This window comes from Fonsecaea pedrosoi (genome assembly GCF_000835455.1).
Source record: "Fonsecaea pedrosoi CBS 271.37 unplaced genomic scaffold supercont1.5, whole genome shotgun sequence".
NCBI lineage: Eukaryota > Fungi > Ascomycota > Eurotiomycetes > Chaetothyriales > Herpotrichiellaceae > Fonsecaea > Fonsecaea pedrosoi.
In genome coordinates this window covers 375,420-389,747 of record NW_013550611.1, presented here as the reverse complement: position 1 = coordinate 389,747, position 14,328 = coordinate 375,420, and the positions used below count along the sequence as shown (strand labels likewise).

Here is a 14,328-nt window from a genome sequence, read left to right as displayed (position 1 = left end):
GGCGACGCAATGGATCAATATGTGGCATATTCTTTTTCAAGCGGCCTTATCAACATGGGCTCTACCTACGCAGAGACTCCAATCTTGGTAACTGAGTGTAGGATACAAACCCGCATGGCAATCTCAGGGGTGGAGGTGCTATTCGCCTACAGGTCTCTATGAGTGATTGAACACGGGCGGACTATCGCACACCAGGCTAAGCGTTCAAACATACAAAAATCTTCATCACAATATCGCCACCACATTGGGGGGGCTGGCAATGCCTCCAGGTATGTTCAGTGGAGCGGAGCACAGCATGAAGGTCCACTTTTTCAGCCGATGACAGGCTTCACCCAAGCTCTCCAGATCCCATAGCTCCCCTATCGGTATGCCAACATGGGGCAGAAGCCATTGGTGAAGCATTGACCCGTCGCTAGGAGGTGGATAACCTGTCGACAGTGTCAGAATTTCCAGTTGTCATGGCTCTGAGCTTCGAGATCTGGGAGGGCCACACATTCCCAACTCACGGCATCACCGGCCACAGCGGCGAACCTGCTGTCCCACAGCCACCTCTGCGTTTCGGTCCCTTGTTGAACTCCGGCAAATCGGAGGGCGTCGAAGGCATCTGATCTGGCCTGTTCTGGCGCTTCACGGTACCACTTTAAGAATCCAGTTCGAATGATCAGGATGTCGCCGTGGGAGAATTGAACACCCTGATGCTCCGCAATTAACTTCATATCCTGCACCGAAAGGCCTAGTATTCCATGTAGCATCAGCCAAATCTCACTGCGAAGTTCCAGAATGCTAGTAGAGTGCAAGCAGATGGTACGCACCTCTTGAAGAAATTGGAGAGAACGGTTCCTTTCCGGTGCTTTCCAGCCAACGAGGCCAGTCAAGTAGCACCCCGCGGCCAACGATACCTTTCTTGCACCAATCTGAATGCATTAGCCGACCGACTAGAGCAAAATAGCCGCTGTCAAAGCTGTAAGTGCTCACAATGTATACTGTGCGACGCGGGATCTTGTATCGTGTTCTGGCCATGCTTCACACCATTGTAATACGAGGCCAAATTCTGGTCGGCGTAGTGCATAAAGCCATCCCACTGAGATCCGCACTGTGTGTTGAAGGTGATGACATCGTCGTGAGCCATTTCACCCGTGACCTTGTGGTAGTCGATGACATTGTGTGTGAGACCTTGACGGCCAAAGGCCGGTTTGCCGATCTCATCGTACGCCCAGTCAAGCTGGAATGATTCACCATGGACGACTTCTCGAGCGGCGGCACAACGAGCCTCCGAGTCTAAATGATTGAGGGCTGAATGTTGGAAATAACGATCAGCGTCGACCCGGTTGGAACGACACGTGCTTGGTGATGAGCAACCGCCACGTACCACCAAGATGGTCCGGTACTCCGTCTCTATTCCATATAGCCCAGGCCGATCGCTTGCCTCCTCTCAAGGGCAGTGAGTCGTATGGTGGATAGTTGATGGCAGCCATTGGTTTATTCAGTCTATACAAGCCAAGCAGAACTTTATGAATTGCCCACGGCCAGCATGCAGATACTTATCCCGTCTTCTCAGCGGTCATTCTGACGAAGATGCCGAGTTGCCGACAATTTCGCTGGCCACGACCAAGCCAATAGAGCGTCGGGTTCACTCTTGTTCACCAGATGACTCCGAATACACAGAAGGTGAAACGGCTAAATCAAGATGAATCTTGAACATATCAAGGGGATGCTCGAGTGTACGGTAACTGTGTCCAAAGCTCGAGAAAAGGTATGTAAGTGTCCATCTTAATTCTCCATGTCCACATATGGGTAAACGTGAGTTAAGAAATACTTTCAGTCTCATTCCCCTTTGTTTTATGCCGGTGCGTCCCAGGTCAGCCCTCCCAGCGTCGAGACCTCTGTAATACTTCAACGATCCTACCCTGCCACCAGCTAAACTACCCTTCTGCAGCTACGTCCTCATCCTGGGCGCCAATCCCTATGACGCTTTCTCCCCTGTTACCTACCCATTCGCCCTCGTGGACTCTTTTGCTCCCGATAATTGGGGAATCGTCATGGTCACGAATGTACCAAGCCATGTCGGCTTGCGGATCCACGTCATCGGGACCGAGTCCATTGCCCAGATATGACCAGCGGTTGCCGTAAATGTAGGTGAAATCCCAGTCCTCATATCGAGGGTTTTCCACTGCCCGTAGATAGTGCAAGGTTGAGCCTGCCCACAAGGCCGAAATCTTGTTGTTATGCTTTAGTTTGTACCAAGAATTGCAGTCCTCGCTCCAGACTGTGGTCTCAAAAAAGATGTCTTTGTGCTCCATGAACTCGTCCGCAGCTTGCATCTTGGGCGCCACCGTCCTTTCGACATGGGTCAGCTTCGTTGTCCCAAGCCTGAAACTGCGTATCCAGGTGATCAACGAACCTGATGTCCTCTGTTTGTATGCGATACAAAAACTTGCAGATATAATCACTCTGAGCTTCAATCGCGCTCAGAACAGGCCCGTTGCCGATGGGACAGTTTGGACCCAGGAAACTGAAGTAATTTGGGAGTTCCGGGACTGCAAGACCCATATAGCCCTTGGGCTCGTCCGCCCATAGATCTCGCAGGTCTTGTCCACCTCTTCCGATGACCGGATACCTTGGTTTGAATGAGGTATCAAAGCCACTAGCGCAGATAATGACGTCCACTGGGAATTCTTGTCCACTGGAAGATCGAACGCCTGTCGGAGTGACAGCCGCCAATGCTTCGTATACTACCTGCGTCTTTGGATGAGTCAAGGCAGCGAGATAACCGACTCCCGGGGTCAGCCGTCGACATCCAAGTGACCACTTGGGTATCAACTTGTCAGCCTGTCCACTCGATGCTAGGATTTCCCTCATTTGATTGGAAAAGATCTTTCTAGACTCTCGAGCTTCTGGGCTGTTTTTCAGGAAAATTCTGAACAGGCCATTGTTTGTCGCTTCAACATGTTTGCGAAGGGCCAAATGAGCATGAGGGTCAGCAGCATACTTGTCCTTCTCCTCTTGAGTGAACGAACGCGGCTCGCTGTTACCAAAGGGTGTTACCACCCAGGCTGGGCTACGAATAAGGTTCACCACCCGTTTAGCCTTGGGTAGGATAGCAGGTAGAATCTGAATTCCGGACGAACTACGGTTGACCCATGGTTAGCCTGAGCGATTGAGGAAGTACAGGAGCTGGTGACCGGTCCCAAGTCGCCAGGCCCAATACCTACCCATTACCAATTAAAGCCACGACCTTGTCTTGGAGATCGATCGACGAGTCCCATTGCGCGCTATGAGCCAGACGTCCACGGAACGTGTCCAAGCCTTCGACATCTGGCCACTTCCACGCATTTAGGACTCCGGTCGCATTAACCAGAACGTCACAAGTTGACTGGGAGCTTGCTCCTGTTTTTATATTCCGGACTGTGACTGTCCATGTCGCGGTGTCCTCGTTCCACTCGCAGCCGATTACTTGATGAGACAGTTTGATATCCTTGTCCAGTTGATATTTGTCGGAAAACGACGTGAAATAACTGGCCAGGGAGTGAGACGCACGCAGATCATACCGCCTGGAGTGAGTGGCTTACCTCCTAATTTCAGCGCTGGTCGAATACGTTGCCGCATAGTCTGTTTTTGGCTCGAATGAGTAGGTATAGTTGTGGGAAAAGTTGTCGCAGGCGCATCTATTATTTCAACTGTTTTAGCAACATAGGAAACCTTGTAAAGATGTTGGTAATCTACAAACCTACCCCGGATAATGATTCTAATGTGACAAAAATCTGTTCAGCCTGATACGGCACAGGACGCCCATAGTGGAGGGGACGCTCACCTCCCACCAAGTACCAGCCACACCTGGGAGTAGTTAGTATATTGATTCTGTGGCCATGCTGACCGGTGATATACCTTCATTCTTCTCAAAAATGACCAACTCAATATTATCAAAGTTCCTCTGGAGTTTGTAAGCCAGCAGCAACCCGGATGCCCCTGCTCCGATTCCGATAATGCGCAGATGCCGGGGCTGCATGCCAGAACGCTTCATATATGCTGGTACCATCGTGGGCCCCAATGTTGGAGAGCCTCGGTGGTCTATCTTTGAGATCATAGGGAGGTCTGAAATCTATCTTGTTGTGTCCCTATAGCGTCCCATCAACGACCTCATAAATCTCAAATAGCTATACGTTCATCTCGTCAGAGCCCCGTGCTGCCAGCATTGGATGCCCGAATTGCCGATCTTATGGTCCGGGCACAAATCGAAGCAAAACGATTGTGCGCTTGGATCGTGCACGCACTTTCGTCAAGTCACTCAAATCTACAAAATCTATCTACAAAGTAACATATTACAACGCTGTGGCTGGGGCCAGGATGTGTCCTATTTGGGACGATGTCAAATTGTTCGATCCAAATCACTGTCCTCCCGTGTGGCTTTTGTAGTGGATGGATGCCACTCGCGGAGCTTCGTCTTCGGCATCTCGGTTATAACGCACGCACATAGTATAGTCACATGGCAGTCTACGTATTGAAAAGGGACTCGTGCAAAAGGAGATGCCTTCGATATACGTTTCCATGCCTAGGATGATAGCTTTATCGACATTAGAATCACAATGTTAGGTAATGTGGACAAAGTGTTCGAGGATGTCACGGGTAGCATCTACGGACTTCCAGGCTTCCAAGTGATGTCCATGGATAGAAAAGGTATGTATGCGGCCAAAGTAGCGTCTGCCCTAATATAACCGCCGTCAGTGTTTAACGTTCTTCAAAGGAGAACCTCTTGTCCAAGGTGCACGCGGTCAACGATTTCTCGGAAAGGATGAATCGGAGGTCGACAGCGAGACTGTATTCTGGGTTGCCTCTTGCACCAAAATAGTGGTAGCTATTGCTCTTCTGCAATGTGTGGAACGAGGACTGGTGACCCTAGACACCATACCCACGGATCTACTACCGGAGCTGTCCAGACTACAAGTCCTCAGAGGGTGGACAGAGAAGAACGAACCCATTCTCGAAGATCCTCAGAGGCTCCCCACGGTCAGGGAGCTCCTCAGCCATCAGAGCGGCATAAGCGTCGACATTTCAGAGCCCATGCTCTTAAAATGGAACGAGTACCAAGGGCGAAAGACGACTTCTCAGAGTGGAGCAATTGCAAGAACCCCAAATCTGATAAATCGCTATTCCTAACGATGATACGCAGGAAGATCTCATTTATCCAATGATGTTTTCTCCCAGGGATGGGTGGGCATACAGTACTGGGATGGATTGGGTCGGCCACCTCGTGCGTATTCAGACACTCGGAGAATAATTTGATTGCATCTTGTCCTAACATGCCACTAGATATCGAGATTGAACGGAAATATAAGTTTGGGAGACTATTTCGAGAAATACATCTTTGGACCTCTGGGTTTACAGAATACAACGTTTGAGCCCCTCGAAGACCCAAAATTCAGAGACCGACTCACTGCTACGCACTTGAGACAGCCGGAGGGCTCGTTGAAGGTGGCTGATGTGAATGCAGGCGCACAATACGCCAAGTCAGGTCATCACAACGGAGGCGGAGGCCTTTGGAGCACGGCTAGTGATCTCTGTCAGCTTCTTCGTGGGGTGTTCTTGGATGAACATCACTCGGGACTATTAACCCATGCCAGCGTCCGCGAAATTTATAGGCCATGCCTGGATCACCCAGAGTACCTGGGGCAGAGAGTTGAGAAAATGAAGCAAGAAAAGCCTATGCACATCAACATTCTACCACAAATTCCGACCGACGTCCCCAAAAGCTTCGGTCTCGGAGTGGCCATCAACCTTGCCGATCTGGACACTGGCCTGAGTGCAGGCAGCTTTCAATGGAGTGGATTCCCCAATTGTTACTGGGCAAGTCATGGAAAATGCAACAGTCTACAGTGGAATCGGCGCTGACTATCTTTTCTTTTAGTGGGTTGATGTAAACAAGGGCGTAGCCGGAGTTTTGGTTGCGTCGGTGCTCCCTTTTGCGGACCCAAAAACACTCGAAGCACTAGAGCGGTTTCAGAGGTTGACTTATGCAGCCCTTCAACAAGGATAATGGTCCATAGCGGGTAACACTACTATGTGTACACGGTTCAAATTACGACCTGCTGTAGAGCATTGGACTCGTTGGCATTGTCGTTCTAGACTGCTCATAATTTGGCTTGTGCTTATCACCTCTGTGGCACCATTGCACCAGATTTGATTCAATCACTACCTGGTAACCATTGGTGACGGCTTTTCGGCGCTGTTGTTGTTGTTCTCGTAGTGGATGGATCGATGCACCACCAGTTGATTTCCGCCATTCCTTGGCCTTATCTGCTCCTGTGGTGGTACAGGACTCGGAAGCATGGGATCTGACTGGTGTGAAAGATTGAAATCATGCGGGAGATGCCTTTGCTCTGCAGTAATAGTACAAAGGCTCCAATGAATGAAATACTTGTTATTGCTAAAGAGAATGCCATCTCAACGTACGAACGAACTGTTCGCAAAAAGGAACTTAACTATACACTACTTGGCGGCTGTTGATTCCCGGAGTCTCTTGAAGTCTTCTGCCATCGAGTCGCATACTTCCTCCATAACCTTCCGTTGTGCAGCATCTGGATACTCTGGAGGGTCACGATAGAACAGCTGATTGACGCTAGCTTCACAGGTGGCACCATTTCGTCGGCTGTCGATCATATCGTTGACTGCCGTCACAATGTGTGACACCGGGGTTATGGTATCCTTATCCTGCCGTTCGATGATTGATTGAGGCATAATGGGTGTAGGTACCAGACCAGGTACCAATGCACATGACCTGATTCTGCTGTTTTTGTAACGCCACGCTACACTTCGAGCGAGGCCAATGATGCCGTGCTTAGCCGCTCCATAGAGGGGTTGTACTCCAGCAGGATATAGGCCGGCACCGCTGGATGTAAGAACAAGCAGGCAATCCTTCACCGCAGGTGGGTTGCGATGGAAAGCATGTAAGGCGAGAATGGTGGTGTAACTTGCGCCATAGAGATTTATGTCGAGCACCTCTAGATTTGGAGGCTTCGTTGGGTCAATGGTTGTGTTTTCCAAATCGAAATGGTCCACCGTGTCAGACCTGCCAGCATTTCCGAAAACTGTACGAGTCCGTTTAGTAGCTTGGCCTTTTTTTCTTGACATGAGGTCCTCAGAAAGGAGGAGGGGGGGGGGGGGGGTAAAGACGCACCAAAGTCTACTCGGCCATACTCTTTGATCACCGCGGCAAAGGCCTCATATTGCTGCTTCCAAGACCTCACGTCGACAAGATAGAAATCGGCGTTGATCTCTGCTGCGGCAGCTTTCCCCTGTTGCTCGTTGTAGTCGAGAATAGCGACCTTCCAGCCTTTTCTACTAAGATCTACCGCAACTCCATGGCCCATTCCGGTGGCTATTCAATCTCAATGTAAGTGGCTGATCGTATCAAAGTTCCCAAAGGGTTCCTCACCTGCACCCGTAAGGATGGCTACCCTCTGCTGCTCGGCAGAGCCCATGATGGCCAATGTGATATGTATACGAGGACAATTTAGCGTCGTGGTCTCAAAACCAGTGGGAAGAGCACTTGGTCAGGAGATATGGTAGTCGTCTGACGGCTTTAATAGTGAGCATGAGCATCCGAATAACCATGAGGGTGTACTGGAGAAATCCTAGGCCTGGTATACGGTTCAATACTCCCACATGGGACTAAATCGTCCCCCGGCGATTTTGGATGCTCAGAAGCCGACTTACCGAGCTGGTTTCAACCCATCCGTCTCCAGTGAAGTTCAGACCGAATTCCCGCGTCAACATGCAACTGGTGACAATGTATCACTCTGTCGTCGAGATAATTATCAATCTCGTCAAGGGAGAACTGATCAGGTCGCCACATGCACCAAGATGCCTTTCGCCAAGGATACAACGGCTCATAGTGCACAACTCGAATATGACATCGACGACCTCTACCACTCACAATATGTGTTGGCAGCGGTATATCAGGCATGTGCCTGGCCTTCACCATCATGAAAAGGCTGAAGTCGTATGAACTTACAATCTACGAAAAGAACAAAGATGTTGGCGGGACGTAAGTCTAGTCTGAGGCTGGTGCTCTAGTGGAATCAGCCATTCATGATACCGACATTCATGCCCTGAACGAATGAATTGCGACCACCCGAACTAACGCCCATCTACCACAGGTGGTTTGAGAATCGCTACCCGGGATGTGCCTGTGATATCCCAGCACATTTATATAGTAAGTGTCTCGGCGTTGCGAAAAGTGCCCGGATTAAGATATGCCAGCTCTATCATGGGATCCAAAGTACGACTGGAGCAAGTACTACGCTGATTCTGCAGAGATACACCAATACTGTCGAAGTGAGTTACCTTCTTCTAGCAACAAGAGTATATATCACGAAGCTGAGCACCGTGCAAGATTTCTATGAAAGGTATAATATTGACCAGTTCACAAAACTGGAGCACAAAGTCAAACGAGCTGTCTGGGATGATGCAACGGGACAGTGGCGAGTTTCTATCGAGGATCTCGCTACTGGAAACACGTTCCAGGATACAGGCGACATTCTTGTGAATGCCACAGGGTTTCTGAACAAGTGGACCTGGCCACATATTGAAGGTATCGACAAATTTCGCAGGCCGAAGGTTCATTCGGCAGCGTGGGATGACTCGATCAACTTCCACAACAAGACCATCGGCGTCATCGGCTCTGGCTCAAGCGCAATTCAGGTAACTTTCTCCTTCCTGGTCGTAGGTGTTCATCAGTTAACGCAGCCTAGATTGTTCCTCAAATGCAGAAAGGTAGTGTACTCTCCGAAAGTGCTCAAGAGCTATTGACTGAACCCGCAGCAGTGGCCAAAGACCTGAAAGTTTTCATGCGTTCGCCAACCTGGATCACACCCGCCATCGGCGGCCAAACATCTTCCCAGTTCCAGGGCGACGACAACCCCGGTCACCAGCAATTCACCTTTACCGAAGAACAAAAGGAAAGATTCCGGTCTGATCCCGAATACCATCTACAATTTAGAAGGAAGATCGAGGCCGAAGTCAACTGGATGGCGGATGTGTTTAAGATGGGCAGTAAAATGCAGCAAGACGTGCAAAAGATGATGACACAGCAGATGAAGGCCCGCATTGGACCTGGCCATGACGAACTTGTTGCAAAGTTGATTCCGCAATGGCCCCCGGGGTGTAGACGTCTTACTCCCGGAGACAGATACTTAGAGTCGTTAGTGGAGTCGAACGTCGAGCCAGTCTTTGGAGACATTCTCAGGCTTGATGATACGGCAGTCGTGATGATGGATGGCACGAGACACGAGGTTGATGTCTTGGTGAGTAATATCCTCTCCTTTGGGGCACGTAATAACTCGTTATCCCCCTGGCTAACCCGAAACAGGTGTGTGCGACAGGATTTGATGTCTCCTTTGTTCCGTCGTTTGAAATATTGGGCCGAGACGGACTCAATATCAAGGAAGCCTGGAAAGACATTCCAGACGCTTACCTTGGTCTTGCGGCCCCGAACTTTCCCAACTACTTCATTATTTGTGGACCTCAAGGCCCTCTCGGAAATGGATCCATCTTACCTGCTGTGTGTCTAACCGTAATTGTCATGGTCGAAGTTCACTAGCTGACCTCTGTGTGTAGATTGAGGTAATTTGCGACTATATCAGTACGGTTGCGCTGAAGATGCAGGCTGAGAGGATCAAGTCACTCGAGCCAAAGCGAATCGCCACGGATCAGTTCCAAGAACACATGCACAAGTTCCATAAGAAGTCTGTTTGGGGCCAACCCTGCAGGTACGTGAACGCGGTCTGAGTCCCTCTCGCACAAGTAACTGACAGGGGCAACCGAACAGGTCTTGGTACAAGAATGGCAAAATGGATGGAGCGCCACAGCTGTGGTGCGGTACGGCCTTATCATACATCAAAACTATTCGAAACCCACGATTCGAAGACTTTGATATAGAATATGAAAGCCCCAATCGTTGGGCGTTTCTGGGAAACGGTAAGATCCAGGCACACAACGGTCTCAGCGATGGAACGCCCGATATTCAAGGACTGGCTCCGTATATTAGGAATGCCGACACCCCTTGGGAGATTTAACCATGTCCCTTTCACGCAAATGTCACAGGTGGAATGGGAGAAGATTGAGAGACGCTTGGTTCCCCAAGAGGCTAAAGGGCAAGCTCTTCGTAAGATAGTCAATGTAACTTTTGCCCTTGCGGATAAGACTCTGAGTTGTTGATTCGACGTGTCACTCTGGCATTATATAGGTCTCTATCAGCCTCCCGTGAACACGAAATTGGGCCGGTATGCCGACAAAGTAGCGGCATTCCGGGCTTGCCCAATGCGATGACAGTGACTTGAATATCTTTGAGCAGTGCTCTGCTCCTCTTAGTGCAGAGGTTAGATAGCGAGGGACATGATGGACCTCGATTACCCGAATCCTGATCGGCCGTACACTTGTATGCGTTGTGAGGCCACTGTCCCAGCGGTTTCGCAACCTGATCATGATCTCCTCTGTCCGTTCTCCGATCCACTCAAGTATCCTAGCGAGAAAAAAAACCCGACTCCCACCTACCAGGTATCTTTCCCATGAACAATGGTGCGAAGATCCAAAACTCATGCATGGCAGCCTCACGGCCGGGCATCTCCACCGTGGACAAGCCAAACAAGCCCCTGTGTGCCGGGCGAAAAGCCTAGCCATTCCTTCCCCAGACGATCGATCATCCCAGCGCACTTAAAATTGCTTTTCCGAAATGGGAGAATGCCACAAGTTGGCAGACTTCGACTGACGAGGCAATATTTTCTCGATTTCCATCCTCAACTCCCGTTCCTGACAGGGGTGACTGATGCGACCGTTTTCAACTCACAGATTGACCAGCTTCAACCGGTACACCGAGCTCGTGATTTGGCTATTGTATTTGTTGGTTTTGGTGTAAATTATAGTCCAAATCCATAGATCCTGTGCTCACTTATGACCAGTATCTTCGCGAGGATCAACTGCCACTCACGCCTTTCGGTTCCATTCACGAATGGCAAGAGGAGATATTTGACGCTGCTCGGGGAAGTCTTCTTAGCCGTGCCTGGGTACTGGAGTGATTGATACGAGAGATCCACACAGCTCGCTTACTGGCAATGTTCGAGCGCGCATCCGAATGCGCTGGCCGAAATATGCCTCCTTCTGAGCTATTGGGGCCCATATAGCTGGGAGCATGAGATCAACGAGAACTGGGCCGATCGTGCGTTAGGACATGCTCTCGCAGCCATCGAGTCTCAAGCCGACGACGACGAATATACAAGAACGAGGTATCGACTAGTAAGACAGTGTTGTCTCATGCGCCGGCGCATGCTTTCCGTGTATACAGAATCCACCTCGGCCATTCTGTATATCCCTGGGCCCTCTGACAGCACCGGCTTGCCCAATCTAACGGAAGCGATTGAGTTTCCGGACTACATTAGACCAGAGAGCGGCATCCTGACGCGCTCAGCGTTTGTCATGACCTGTACGCTTACAGAAATCATGGCTCGGATACTTACCATGCGTGACCAGAAGCTGGCGCCGTTCCGCTATGTCACTGTTATTGACATCCGAGACGCCATTCACAAATGGGACCATGACTTTGCCATACTCTTGGAGTCTGCCGATGCTATCTTGGAGCCGCATATGAGTCTTGTTTTCAACGCGCTCCGTCTGCTTCGGAAGTAAGTCTATGTCACGTCGATGAAGTCTTTACTGACATTGCTTGAAGTACTCTGGTCATTCAGTTGTACCAGCTCGATTGGCGCCATAATTTGTCGTGGGACTGGCTGGGAAGCGGTCGGGAGCTCGTGGCGATATTAGAGACCGAAGAAGCGGCTCGGAACATCGCAGATCTCGCTCAAACACTCCTATGTCATCCAAACAAAGAGTCGATTCCACTGACCATGTAAGAGTCAAGACAGAGCCTCTATCACTCGCTGCAAAACTCCCAGACTAACTTATTTGTCTCAGTGCCAGCTACCTCCCGCTGCCGATATCTGTATTCCTGTCCGAGATCCACATCGAGGGTCTTGGGCAGGCGGAGGCTGACACGCAGCGTTTGGGCAATTTATTGCGGATATTACATTTACTTCAACGACGTTACAGTGGGGCGCAGTTTGTCACTTGGTGCATCAGTACCATGATGACTTCCTTTCCCCTTCAGCTAGATGGTACCTTCAAGATGCACCAGCACCCAAGCCTAATATCACTGTCCGTGCGCCAGAGCAACAAGCACAGGCCGGAATCCTCCTGCGGATCAGAAGAGGTCTCCTCACCAGGCGGCGACATGTGCCAATTTCTTCTGGACAGGAACGAAGCCGTGTCCATGAGAGCGCAAATGTCTATCATTTACTGGGCGGGTCGGTTTGTGCAGAAATGCTACCGGAGCCGATCTGTCGCTCTACTTGGGGATTGTACATAGGTTTATAGGGACCCTTTCTTTAGTATTCGTTTACATGATCCAACCGCTACCAAGGTGTAGACTTAGTTAACGGTAGTTTCGTACTCAATTGAGTGAGTCGTCCAGAGGTTTCAAACCTAGTATCTTTGAACACATGTCAAAACGGAAGCAAGCAGCTCTGGTTCGGTGCATAGGCCGGTATGGATGAGCGTGAATACAACCATTTCAAGTGTTGTTTTTAGCACTCACTAGAAGCTCTGTCGCTAGTGGTTATTGCACCACACATTTTCAAAGACTACAGATGAGCTCAATTACCCACTCTTAGGGGTGATATTTCCACATTGTTCCCAAGAAACCTTGGCAGTCACAGCCATCACGGCTGTAAGTGAAAGGCCAGAGACGGAATAAACTTGATTACTTGTCTGCCACCGCGGTCAAGCCTCCGTCCACTTTGATATCGGCACAGTTGATGAAGCTGCTTTCCCCACTCAGCAAGAAGCTGACGACGTTGGCCTGCTCTTCGCATGAACTCGGTCGGTGGAGGGGACAGCGGTTGCTCCAGCCTGAAGCCTGCTCAGCAAACCGAGGGTCGTTCTCAAAGGTTTTTGACCAGCTGAAGAACTCGGGGGTGTGGACGGTCCCCGGAGAGATCGAGTTGCAACGTATTCCAAACTTCCCATAGAACAAACCGCCGGTCTTGGTTATGCCGATGACGGCATGTTTTGCAGCCGTATATGAGGGCATACCGATGGCCACATGGCCACAGATTGAGGCGATGTTGACGATTGCACCTCGTTGTTCGACGGCTCCAAACGCTGCCGACGACCCGTGAGCTATGCGAAGAGGTTGCTTCCGCATCGCTGCCGCCTCGTACTTCTGGCACAGCCAGACACCTCGCTGGTCTAATTCGTAGAGCCGATCGAAATCCGCGCCTGTCATGTGGTCTTCATGGTCTTCCAGAAGCTCGCCGGTGCCGGCATTGTTGGCCGCCCAATCCAGGCGACCCCACCGCTGTATTGCCGCGTCCACCATGCCTTTGATGTCGTCTTCTTTGGTCATATCAGCATGATGGTATACGACCTCGACTTTGAACTCTTCTGCCAGTGTGCGCGCCGTTTCTCTCCCGAGCTCATCGCGGATGTCGGCGATCAGGACATTGATTCCGCGCAAGGCCAACCTTCGTACAATCGCCAGACCAATACCTCGAGCGCCTCCGGTTACAATCGCACACTCTTTGTCCGTTGCCATGATGCGTTGATGCACGTTTGATTGTTTGTATAAATACGATGACCCTCATGCGCTGCAGATATATAACACACCCTACCACCAACGTGAACCAACTTGAACCAACTTGGACGGATGTTCGGCAATTCGCCCAAACCATCGAGCTCTATGATGCTCCGCGTTCTCAACATGCATGTCTCGTCCAGCATGGTGAACAGCTGCATATCCCAGTACCAAAATCTTGCTGCAATACCAGAGCCGACATGGCTCAGCACAGTGAATGCTATACTAATCACTTGTCCTTGGACACGCAGACCCATATCATCCAGAAAGGACATCCGACGTCCTGATTTCGCCATGATTGGCAGGTGATATCGACCAATTCCATCCTCCTGGTATTCTGCATCAACCCAATTAGCAAGAAGCTATTCCCGACTGTAATGGTGTTCTACGTAGCTATAGCGTATGCTACACCAGATCCGGTGTGAGATCAGGCTGTTGCATTCGCTGATGCTCTTGGTCAGAACGGATAAGTCCTTTCCAGCCCATACTCGTCCACGCTCAACAATAATTAAGACCTTCGCTTTAGCAAGGCTCAAGAATGTCCTTGTCGTTCTGTATGGGTTTCATTTGATGCATATCATACTGGAATCTGACGCAGTACACGAGCATATGCTCGACAGTCTTGGGTGGATATTGCAGCAGTGATGACT

General features: G+C 50.2%; 7 protein-coding genes across 7 annotated transcripts; 3 read left to right on the top strand and 4 right to left on the bottom strand.

The window, feature by feature from the left end:
• Positions 1-225: 225 nt before the first annotated feature.
• Z517_07609 (uncharacterized protein) lies at positions 226-1,475 on the bottom strand (the record flags this gene model as incomplete). Its single annotated transcript, XM_013426130.1, has 5 exons — positions 226-428; positions 494-733; positions 813-914; positions 976-1,293; positions 1,370-1,475. The coding sequence occupies 5 exons, from the start codon at positions 1,473-1,475 to the stop codon at positions 226-228; spliced, it is 969 nt and encodes a 322-aa protein (XP_013281584.1).
• Positions 1,476-1,922: 447 nt separating this feature from the next.
• Z517_07608 (uncharacterized protein) lies at positions 1,923-4,036 on the bottom strand (the record flags this gene model as incomplete). Its single annotated transcript, XM_013426129.1, has 7 exons — positions 1,923-2,337; positions 2,402-3,127; positions 3,213-3,515; positions 3,570-3,665; positions 3,732-3,745; positions 3,812-3,834; positions 3,886-4,036. The coding sequence occupies 7 exons, from the start codon at positions 4,034-4,036 to the stop codon at positions 1,923-1,925; spliced, it is 1,728 nt and encodes a 575-aa protein (XP_013281583.1).
• A 547-nt stretch (positions 4,037-4,583) lies between these two features.
• On the top strand, positions 4,584-5,886 carry Z517_07607 (uncharacterized protein; the record flags this gene model as incomplete). The annotated part of the gene is made up of 4 exons (XM_013426128.1): positions 4,584-4,674; positions 4,847-5,107; positions 5,172-5,248; positions 5,308-5,886. 4 exons carry the CDS (start codon positions 4,584-4,586, stop codon positions 5,884-5,886), a joined length of 1,008 nt encoding a protein of 335 aa, XP_013281582.1.
• A 597-nt stretch (positions 5,887-6,483) lies between these two features.
• On the bottom strand, positions 6,484-7,475 carry Z517_07606 (uncharacterized protein; the record flags this gene model as incomplete). The annotated part of the gene is made up of 3 exons (XM_013426127.1): positions 6,484-7,082; positions 7,172-7,372; positions 7,430-7,475. The coding sequence occupies 3 exons, from the start codon at positions 7,473-7,475 to the stop codon at positions 6,484-6,486; spliced, it is 846 nt and encodes a 281-aa protein (XP_013281581.1).
• A 483-nt stretch (positions 7,476-7,958) lies between these two features.
• Positions 7,959-10,070, top strand: Z517_07605 (uncharacterized protein; the record flags this gene model as incomplete). The annotated part of the gene is made up of 9 exons (XM_013426126.1): positions 7,959-8,041; positions 8,154-8,209; positions 8,257-8,331; positions 8,390-8,697; positions 8,748-8,769; positions 8,821-9,299; positions 9,365-9,556; positions 9,613-9,764; positions 9,824-10,070. 9 exons carry the CDS (start codon positions 7,959-7,961, stop codon positions 10,068-10,070), a joined length of 1,614 nt encoding a protein of 537 aa, XP_013281580.1.
• A 1,420-nt stretch (positions 10,071-11,490) lies between these two features.
• On the top strand, positions 11,491-11,900 carry Z517_07604 (uncharacterized protein; the record flags this gene model as incomplete). The annotated part of the gene is made up of 2 exons (XM_013426125.1): positions 11,491-11,672; positions 11,720-11,900. The coding sequence occupies 2 exons, from the start codon at positions 11,491-11,493 to the stop codon at positions 11,898-11,900; spliced, it is 363 nt and encodes a 120-aa protein (XP_013281579.1).
• A 905-nt stretch (positions 11,901-12,805) lies between these two features.
• Z517_07603 (uncharacterized protein) lies at positions 12,806-13,639 on the bottom strand (the record flags this gene model as incomplete). Its single annotated transcript, XM_013426124.1, has 1 exon — positions 12,806-13,639. One exon carries the CDS (start codon positions 13,637-13,639, stop codon positions 12,806-12,808), a length of 834 nt encoding a protein of 277 aa, XP_013281578.1.
• Positions 13,640-14,328: the final 689 nt, after the last annotated feature.